Below are 10,854 nucleotides of genomic sequence, written 5' to 3'. Positions count from 1 at the left end.
AAGAGAAACTTGCACTTTTTCATGCCACTCACACGTTACTTCCACTTCACTTAGCTAATATGGAAATCTGGCAGTCTCAAAGTTTCCTTTCTTTCTGCACATAACGCTTTTTCATGTCCAAATCAAGGAATAACCACCTCTGTATTTTGGAAAAGCCAAATTAAAGAAAAAAAAAAACCCACCACACCAGATTTCTGAAACATAAGAACCCTATATTCCCACCTATGTGAAGAAATTATTTAAGCCAAGACAGCTCATGTGGTAATGCTACACTTCTAGGGCAAAAAAAAGTGAAGCTAGGCTGATTTTTAAAAATATTCTTTTTCTCTAGATGGATTGGGGTAATTTTTTTGCCTAACCTGGGATAAAAACCACGCAGAAGGGGAAGACTGTACCATGTTTTGGAAAGAAAATAAAAGACAATACCTTCTTTGGAATGAGATTGTTCAGAAACGCTGAGTTCACCTCGTCAGAGAGGCACAGGGGTGACATTAGCAGCCCACTCCCCTCGTTGTAGGAGTTTTCCATAAACAAGTCGCTTTCGTCACTGCTGGAGAGTTCTTCCCATTCGTCATCAGAGGGATCTGAGACCAGAACACAGACTCGTACCTGTAACAGCACTCATGCAATGGGTATCCTGCTTCTCAGTTACGCTTGTCTCCACCTCTTGGTTTAGGAGTCTTTAAGCTCTTGTGGTCTGATGAAGTCCACACAAACCAAGTGCTATTAAGCCACAGTTTGAAATATTATAGTACTGCTGTTTAAATTATTTTTTAAAAGTATTTATTTTATATTCACTCAGGCAACAGATATTCTTATGAGCGGTTCTTCATACGTGGGTACTTCATTCTCTTCTATTAACCATGCTTCACTCAAGATACCAAGAGATATAGAAGAAACATTTCAAAAAGCATTTACTAAGATTTTAACACTGATTGTACCATTTTACTTTCTGACGTAGATTCAAGCATGCAAATACACCATAAGTTAAATAATTTGTTTACTAACTGTGATCAGTTTAAGGCAACTGTTTTCTCTGGCAATCCTGAAGCCACAGACTCTGACTGAGCAGTAACCGGGCTGGATGAGTATGTTACTGTCTCCACCAAGGTCAGTTGAAAGGAAATGATGACAGCAAAGATCATCTCCGTTAGCCATTTCAGACAATACGTTTTCAGTAAATTAAACCACCTTTACAGTTATAAACCTGAACAAGGTTTAAACTTACATGATTTACTCTGCTAGCAGATCTGCAAGGGCAGACGTGGCAAGAGGGCTTGAGGTCCTCGTACCAACAGGCAGAGCTACTGTACAGTGAATAATCTGTCCACGGCTGAAGGCATACCCAGTCTGACAAGCACAAGCTAAGGCCATCGTTTATATTTAAACTGATCTATCTACGTCCTCAGGGTTTACACTGAACTTATCTGAAGTTGGTTTAAACCTCGTTACATTTTAACTGCTGTGACACTGGTGTTGACACAAGTCCTAAGTCTACAGGTTGGACTGATCCTCCTCACTGACAGGTGGAAGCTCTGCCTACATGCATAGGTCAGGTTATTTAACTACTGAAAAAATATCAGACAGAAAAAATATCCTATTCTGCCCAAGTAATTTTGTCTGACACCACACGTTCATGTGAGATCTATGTGCTACAGTAACCATGGTAATAGCAGTAACAGCAATCACTTCTTCTGTGGTAAAAGGTAAACTAATTCACTTACAATATGAAAGAAACGTCTAAAGGAACACATTTTACTTGCACTGTGGAGCAGCTTAAGAATTTATTTGAAGGTGATGACTACTGTTTATCTGATCCAAAGTCAGTCATCAGGCTGCAGTAACTTGATCTAGTGGGCATCTTTTGTTTACAATAATAGCCAATTAATTCTACAGCTGTAATATGCTGCTGCTAAACAATACCCTTTGCACGAGAAAATGGTTGTGTTTTATGCTTTACCAACCCAGTAGCAACAAGCATGAAAACCAAGCCAGTCAGTCAGTCTCTTGCCTCTTCTAAAAAAAAAAAAAAAAAAATTCCCCCACTTGTGTTTTATGCTTTACCAACCCAGTAGCAACAAGCATGAAAACCAAGCCAGTCAGTCAGTCTCTTGCCTCTTCAAAAAAAAAAAAAAAAAATTCCACCACCATCTTTACAAAGCAAACAAAATTCTCCCTTGAAAACCAAATGATAACTATATGAGCTGACCAGGCAATTCCGCCACAGCAAAGACAAGAGTCATCACACATGCAGCGAGTGACCAGGGCAGAGCAAGAACTGGGCTCCAGAACATTAGCCCACAACTAAGATCAGGTTTCTTACAGTGTTCTTATAAATGCAGAAGCCTTTCCAACAGCAATCCCATCTTAGCTAGTGCTGGTAACCTACAAACTACAGACCAGACAGCAATACTGCAGCCTCCTGGCTTCCTTCCCTTGTTCCCGTGAAGGTGAAAAAACTCTGCTGCTTCCCAGCGCCAGCCAGCGTTCGGTAAAACACACCTCTGCCAGCCTGTTATCACCCCCTGTTCCGTGGCAAGCTGAGTGTTTCTATGAACTCAGCTAAAGCTATTTTAGTCCTCAAATAACTTGAAAATTGAATGAACAGCTGCCTCTGGATTCCCCTTAATTTGTACAGACCATGTTTCTGTCTGCCCATGAATGGGTAAAGCACCGGAGTGGAATACACCACAGTCAACCTTACACTACTCTGAGTGAATGGCAGAATATGCAGCTTATCCACAAGAGATCTTCCAATTAAAAGGGAGAGCTTATGAATTACAGCTCATTAGATGAGAAATGCAGTTATGAAAAGAGCTTCATATACTAGGTGCAGAATTTCCTTGCGCTTTAAGAGAACAAAGAAATTACCATTGGGAATATCTGGGTATTACTGTGGATTTTATTAGAACCTGAAAGATTTACTCAAAGTTAACTCCTACACAATTACATTTGCATCAGGCTTACATATGGTAGTAGCAATTACAGTTTTCAGGTTTTGGAGGGTTTGGGGGCAGTTAAGTTTTGTTTGGTTGTTCTTTGTTTTTAAACAGAATTTTTTCAAACTTTTTTTTTTCCTGAAAATTAGGAGAAAGCCACCAAAACTGAGTTATCAGCATTCACAGAAGATACAGAACACCTATTTCTTACTCTTCCCAGAATAAAAGCTTTCCTTCTCCAAAAAATTCATAAAGGTGGAACTCTGAACACCCTAAATCTGCACTGTTGCCAGAGCTGCATGCAAAAGTTGTCTCTCCTACTCCTTTTGCAACACTTGTAATACCAAAACTACAAGATTTATCTGCTTTCAAAAAAACTGATGACCCCATCCTGCAATAAGATTCACAGCAATATTGTATCAGATGAACACTCAGACCATGCTCTTAACTGAACAAAGAATTTGCTGTAATATTTCTTAGGAAATACCTCTTCATCACAAGTGCTTTTCTTGTTTGTTCTTATATGTTGGCACATTTTGCATTATCATGCAAAAAAAGCCATGTAAGCAACAGAAATTACCTAAATGACAAAACACACACTTAAATTAGTAACAGAACTTACAAATCAGTCTGCCCCCCCAATAAGAATATCGAGGCCAACAGGTCTATGCGCAGTTGCCCTTAAAAGCCAGGATCACCAAACAGCAAACTAACCATGACCCATTCCAGACACAAAATGCACCACGACACTTGCAATGAAAGAGATTCCTACAAACCTCCGCTGCAGCACATGTTAACAATGATTTCCAGAGCAGTCTGCTGAGCCGTCAGTAAAGCTGTCACTTCTTTCAGTTCCCACTTATCAGACTAAACAATAAAAACATGAAGCAAATTTAATCTTGTAAAACATTTCAGTGCAATTTGAAGTACCCAAGCTGTCAGCTAAAAATACAGTCCAGCCATTTCCCCCTCTCATTCTACATCAAAACTTTAAAAAGCCCACAACACCAAGAGGCATTAACTATCATTTTTCTGTTGGATATTTCAGAACAAATTTTACCTTCAAGAAACGCCACCCGCACTAAAGTCATAACAGAGAAGATTACCAAATATTAGCTAAAGCCCTGACAGAAGCATGCGTTTCTGTTGTTCTTTTCACGTACGCAACGGTGAACACACTTGTTAACTTCTGAGCCATCTCCGGTCATGACTGAATGGTTACATTACAGATCTCACTGGCCTTCTGCAGAAACCAGAACTTCCTGCAGCAGCTCCAGGTGGAAGTGTCAGATAAGCCTATACCTTCCACCGCAGAAAAAAATGGAAATGTGCTTTCCCGATATGCTGCGCACCTTGACCACAGTGGAACAAGTTGTGCTGAAACTCTCCATGCTCATCTTTGAAGTTTTAACTAGAACAATCAAGCTATTGGAGAGTTAGGTCAGTAGTTGGCTCTGGCCAATGCTGAGCCAAGGCTAGTCAGGTGCTCAGCCAAACGCACTAAGCTGTCCGAGAGCCAGCCGGCCACGCTTACCGGAAGCAGATCTGAAATGTCATTTTCTCTCCTGACTTTTCCTTTTGGTGTTTCTTCCATATCATCATCTTCATTCAAAACACAGTTGCCTACAACATCACTCATATTTTCCTCTGTTTCTGCTTCTGCATCAAGTTTTAACCTGTTTTTTTCAGCTTCATTCATACGAATAATCATTTCACCAGCATCTATTGCTAACGATTCTGAAAAAATCTTCAGGATCGCATTAACCATGCTTCCCAGGCTGCCCAGTGGAATGGTATCCTTGATATTCCAGACAGTGCCTAAACAGAAGACAGTTGAGATACAAAAAGTATTAAAATACAATACCTAGCTCTGTAATAGCCATACATTTTCTAAGGACACAACCTCCACTACTTAAAATACTCAGTGCTTACATTTCAATATGAATGTTCAAGTCTTTCTTCTGCAGACTTGTATTTTTTTCTGTCTAGCATTTCCGGTACTCATCTGTAATAACTATGTTATGTCCACATCCTAAGCTCAAGTACATTTCAGCATGTAAGTATACACAGAAGAATGTGGAGTGACCTTAGTGACACTTTTTACTTATAATAATAAATCCAAGAGATAACCATTTTCTAAGGATTCTCAGAATTAGTTCATTACACTTCAGTATCAAAAATCACCATGGTTGAGCATTTGAGGTAGAAAGAATAATGCAATGTAGAGACTCTGAGGTAAAAATCTACACCTAAAAAGATCAAAACTGTTCCTCTACTACTTATTATTGACTCATTTCACATTGAAACATGAATCTGTTGAAAACCAGATGAGCAGTTAAAATGGGTTATCACACTGAGCAAGTACTGAATTTGGAATGAAGCATCTAAGACAATTGTAAAACTAGTTGCAAATACCTGGTCACTCCAAAACACAGTCCCAAAAGGCAGAAATAACCTCATGGACCACCTATGCAGACACTGACCAGCAGATGTCCAGACTTCAGCAGAGAAGACTGAGCCGCCTCTCCTTCCCACCCTCCTTTACCTGCCGTGCTCTCCATCACAAGCAAAGAACGCCCTCGAGCATCGTACCTGCTATCAGTGTTCTCAGAAGGACGTGCTTCATTGTGCTCTCTGGACACATCATCACAGCTTCCAATACTTGCTGTGCAGAAGCATTAAATGAAGAAAGAAGATCTGGATTATCTTCTGTCACTGCCTGCAAGCAGTTTGCTGCAGCAAACAACAACAAAGATAATTAACAAACCCAACAGTAGCTTTCACTCTCTTAATGATAAAGCATTATCTTCCTAAAAGCTGAAGCAATGAAACACAGACACAGAACAAAATACTTCACGCAGCATCATGTTGTAATGGCATGATAACACCAAAAAAAGTTGTGAGTACACACCTGTATGATCACTATAAGACAATAACACTACTACTAACAAAACCACGTTGAAAGTGATGGGAACTTTTAGGGGTTTTGTTAGATGGACTATGTCCTTTCCTCCACAAATTAAGACCTTCATAACCAAACCCAGAAAACAAAATAAAAAACACAGTCTCTGTGTAGAGCTGTCTTTCCAGAAAATTTTTCCTCACATGTAACCACCAATAAGCCATCCTCCTCCGGACTGAAAACAAGCACAACAGGTGTGAACTTCTGAATGACGCGCTGTTCAGAAAGGAATTCAAAGTCTTATATTCAGTGTAAAGTTTAAATAACACTAAGGCGGGTGCATTAAGCAATGAATGTGATTTCAGTGTTATATTCAAATAGTAAAGAAAAAAAAGTATCTTTAAATCCTTATCTTCTCTTTTTACCACTTACCTACTGAAATAGCCAGATCCACGTTTGTGGAAAACTTCTTCATGCAGTGTAACACAGCCTCCAGACATCCTTCTTTATTGAATATGTACACTGCAGTATTGTTGCATTCACTAACGCATAAAAAAGATTAATAAAACACTTTTCCAAAGAAGAAAATACTGTAACATGTACTCACCATTACTCACATTTTAAAAACTTGCCTAAGAATTAAACATTACTGAAAGGGCAATCCTTGGTTATCGAGGTTATGATCAACTCTACATAAAACAGAAGACAGCGAAGCTGCAGTAGCCCGGACACCTTTGAGGAAAGCTGGCTTCTGCCAGCTGCTCTCTCACACACAGCGTTCGGGAACCTAAGCACAGTCTCCTGCAGACAGAGCTCACTACAGCACGGAAGGCAGCTTGCAGTGGTGGGCTACAAGCCAGCAGCCCAGGAGGACTTCATCCACAAACCCACCAACAGCAGAGCAGGCTGTTGCCTGCACATCAGCATTGGCTTACTCCAGAAAGTAAGTGTTATTACGATTCAGAAGTGCATGCTAAATCAATGCTAAATGAGATATTTACTTTATTATCTAACACTGGGATCTGTGTTTTCATAGCTACTCCCATTTTTTAATTAAAGTATTGATACAAGACAAATTCACACTAAAAAAAGTGGGACCTCACTAGCTACAAAGGTCTTCAAAAATTTACTTCTGAAAATCTTACGTCTCAGCATCAGTGCCAGCCCCAATTTTATCAGTATCACACTTAGCAGTGAAGCCAGCAGCAAATAGTCATTGCCACCGAGTTCAAAATACAGAAGCGCTTAAAAGTACTTAAGTGCTTTGGATTGGGAACTACAACCATTGCGTTTATAAAGGCAATTTAAAAAATGAAGGCAAAACACTGTGGAGTCAGAGTTAAAGGGTCACATATTCTGTGTAAGGTGCTGAGCAAGCAGTTTCTGTACTGTTCTAGATCCCAGTCCCTAAACCCCACCCATTTACAAATACGGCCTTGAGCCAGCAGCTGTCCCATACAGGCAGACACAGAGGCAGCTCCACTGAAATCCTGTACACGTGAAACAAAGCTCTCTGTGGACCAGCTTGTATAGCGATGCGGAGCTGTTACGAAACGAAGAGCACCAACACAAAATTCAAGAACTTTCAGAACAGGTTTGTATCACAGCCATTTCTGCATTAATAGTGTTGCTATTTCTCTTCTTTCACCTCATGTTTCCACTGTAAACTATTAATTGCACAATTCACATTCTTTCTCACATAATTAAGCAGATTTGTATCTCTGCCTCAGTCACTAAGGGATACTTAGTCCAAACATTTAATATTAACTTTCGGGATGACCTGCAGAGGAAGGAAGTAGTACAAAAACTCTTCATATTCCCAGAGCCCTGGAATCCACTGATCACAATTTAATTTTCTCCATCTCCTGTGTCATGATACAGATCTACAGGAACCACATGCAAGACCCCACAACCCAAACTCTACAGGAAACTATGACAGAACATGTTCAGAAGGTAACGTAAGATCTTAGGATGAACAACCGATAGAAAGCAAGTTTTGTCACTCTTCTAAAACTAATGATTGAGTTCACGCACTTTTAGAATCCTTCACTTACAAAGGTAATTTATGGTAGAAGATAAGCTTGGATTTCAGCTCAGATGAGGGCCTGCCATTTATTAAGCAAGGCACATGTAGAAGCCACACAACTGGAAATCAGAATCAGCAACTGAACACATCTTCCCATGGAAGGGCAGGTCTCTCTTTCCTGCCTCAATTACCATGTTCTTTTTCAGGAACAATTTAATTTAGTTCTTCTAAAAGGCCACTGTTTACACAGCACTTACCATACATTCCACAGCAAATTAACAGCCTCATTGGCTATGTCTTCTATGTAATTTTTGTTCATCTCTCTGCATTTCTTTGGAGAGAGCTGATTAGCATCTAGTCCGGTGCTACACTACAACCAAACAAGAGAACCAGGGTTAGAAAACAAAACAGCCAAGAAGAAAAGCAAAAGCTTAAAAAAACCTTGCATTCACCTGCTGCTAAAGATCTCTCATGAAGCGTTTATTACCAGAAAACCTGACTAGGTTCCTATTCTCTGAGAAATCACAGCCACAATGGAAGTGATAACTTTTTCTCTTGTAGGAAGACTCTTAACAGTACTTGTACTGATCAGTACAGATCATCCTACAACAGCAATTAACACCCAACTGTTAATTCAAGCTTTCGTTTGGACAAAACTGTTTACCAAAAAACGCTCAATGTCGCAACATAAATGCTGGGTCTGGATCTTAACTGACATTCCAGACCTAAAACCTCTAGAACATACCGGCAAAGTTACCTGGGCAGAACAGGATATTTTTTCTGTCACAGTAGTTAAATATCCTGGCCTATGCATGTAGGCAGAGACCTCACCACAGACCCCAGTTAGCAGGTCAGGAGGCAGAAGGAAGTGGCTCAAAAACTCTGGAAAAACTACTAAACCTACTGAAACACTTTTTTAAAGGACCTTTCAAATATCTTATCTTGATAACAGCTACAAAAATTGAACTATTTTTAAAAGTGGGATAATTCAATGGCTAGAGGAGTTTTAAAATGAGAATGAAAATAAACACACCTCCTTCAGAAGTGCGACAAGGGGTGTCATGATGTCTTTTGTCACCATGTCATCACAGACTTCAAACCCTCCACAAGCACTCAGATTTCTGGGGGAAAAAAAAAAAATTATCAGATATAACACGTATCAGGAATGTTAAAAAAAAAAACAAAAATCAAACAAGCCAACAGAAAAACAGCCCATGCATTCAGTGTTCTTCTCTAGAGGTTACTTGTCTAGTGTAACTAGGACACTTACCTGTACCAAACCCTGACTCCTGTCAGATGTTATTCAGTGTAAGACACAATTTGAACATTAACAAGTATTACATCTTTGCACAAATAAGCAAGCTGGAGGTCTGACCACAGAATACGGGCTCAAAACGATGCTGGTCAGTACTTACAGGTTTCTCAAAAGGCCAGCTATGAGCTTTCTCTGACTCACCGCTCCTCCAGTGCTATCAAGACACCAAACACCACACTAACAGCACTGCAGTTCCCTGTTTCTTCATACTAGTGTCGACTTTCTTCCTTAATGTATGGACGGAAAATAGTGCATCCCACTGGGAGTAGATGGAACAGTAGTAACTAACTGAAACCCTGCACCTGACATGAAAGACTCCCAGCAGCCTAATGGAGCAAGAAAAGCTCCTCTCTCAAGGACTGCGACTGATGGAGCATATTTACTCAAAACGGGGCTGTAGCAAGGGAGGCTGGCATTCAAACCCACAGCTTTTAACAGCAAAGCCCCACTCTTGTCCTCACTGTGCCAGGAGTACCTCATTCTACCCGAGTATTAGGAACCACTTACCGGAGAGCACCTGCAGCCGTCTCACGAACACCTAAACTGTGATCCATCAGCAGCGGCCCTAAGCACCGGACCACGTCTCTCTGCAGAAAGGCTGGGATTACATGCTTCTGCTGCAGCAGCTTGGAAATGCTGGCACAGGCGTACTCTCGCACTTCAGCACTTGGATGCTGCAGCTGGGGAGACACAAACAGGGCAGCTTAGGGGCAGGGGAAAAGGCAGCTGAAAGTTTTTACCGAGTGAAAAGGCTGACCTGCCTTTCAATCTGCAGGCCAGCACTGCAGCTCCTGCTTTACCGCTCCTGAAGGGAGTCAAGAGCTTTTAATTTCCTTGGAAGTTTACAAATCTTTGCCTGGCTTGTATGTGTTAACTAAATACTCCGGGTATTTAACAAGAGAGTTCAGACACAGATTTGACACTAGCTGGCACTGGTGAGACCTCATATCTGCTTTCAATTACCATATTTTAAAAAATGGACAGAAGTGGGGAGAAAAATACCTTCAAGGAAGTATAACCCACATAACATATGCCTCTGTAAAGAAAAACCTGAAGAATCTAAAAATTTGAAAAACCATGACAGCCTTTAGACCAAAAGCATCACCTTAAAAACCACGAGCATGCGTTCTCTACATCTGCAAGACAACACCGACTTCTGCTGTAACAGAGGCTTCCATGGGATGTGAGAACTGCAAACACGACTATAATAACAGAGCAGAAGTGCCTGTCCCGGGAGGTCATGGAGTCTGCTAAAAACTTAAGAGAAAAGATAACCACCTGCTGAAGAGCAGAGTACATCAGATCCCGCCTCACTGGAACTGACAGGGTCCCTCACTTCAACCCTGCCGCTGCACATTTTTTTTTTTTTTTAGACTAAATAGATTAGTCCAGAAGACTAATCAAGCAGTGATTTGTTCACTGAGTTCAGTTAGGTGAAGTGAACAAAGAGGATTTACTTACTCTAAGGAAAACAGATTTTTACTTTTTATTCTAGTCACACGCACAGGAGGAGCTATCATTTGATACACTTAAACAAAACCACGAATGTGGCCGAGCTCAGTCTTTTTCAGCATTTTCTATCGCTTATTTCTTACGTACGGATCTTGGACACATCGTTCTAGCTACTTACAGGAAGACTCTCGTTCGGGCAGACTGAGCCCAAGCCCTGCAA

At 40.6% G+C, this 10,854-nt stretch overlaps 1 protein-coding gene across 1 annotated transcript in view; it reads right to left on the bottom strand.

Moving 5' to 3' along the window:
* The window catches only part of HEATR3 (HEAT repeat containing 3), a 15,920-nt gene extending 6,046 nt beyond the window's left edge, over positions 1–9,874 (bottom strand). The window contains exons 1-8 of the mRNA XM_010146002.1: positions 9,690–9,874; positions 8,901–8,988; positions 8,125–8,237; positions 6,274–6,383; positions 5,532–5,672; positions 4,474–4,757; positions 3,716–3,806; positions 427–584 (exon numbers count right to left, since the gene is read on the bottom strand). Coding sequence (XP_010144304.1) covers positions 427–584; positions 3,716–3,806; positions 4,474–4,757; positions 5,532–5,672; positions 6,274–6,383; positions 8,125–8,237; positions 8,901–8,988; positions 9,690–9,736 — 1,032 coding nt within the window. The 5' untranslated portion in view covers positions 9,737–9,874. The remainder of the gene's footprint in view (positions 1–426; positions 585–3,715; positions 3,807–4,473; positions 4,758–5,531; positions 5,673–6,273; positions 6,384–8,124; positions 8,238–8,900; positions 8,989–9,689) is intronic.
* Positions 9,875–10,854: the final 980 nt, after the last annotated feature.

This window comes from Buceros rhinoceros, unplaced genomic scaffold, assembly GCF_000710305.1.
Source record: "Buceros rhinoceros silvestris isolate BGI_N320 unplaced genomic scaffold, ASM71030v1 scaffold45341, whole genome shotgun sequence".
Taxonomy (NCBI): Eukaryota; Metazoa; Chordata; class Aves; order Bucerotiformes; family Bucerotidae; genus Buceros; species Buceros rhinoceros.
Note: the sequence above shows the minus strand (reverse complement) of the source record. Positions and strands in the feature narration are given on the sequence as shown.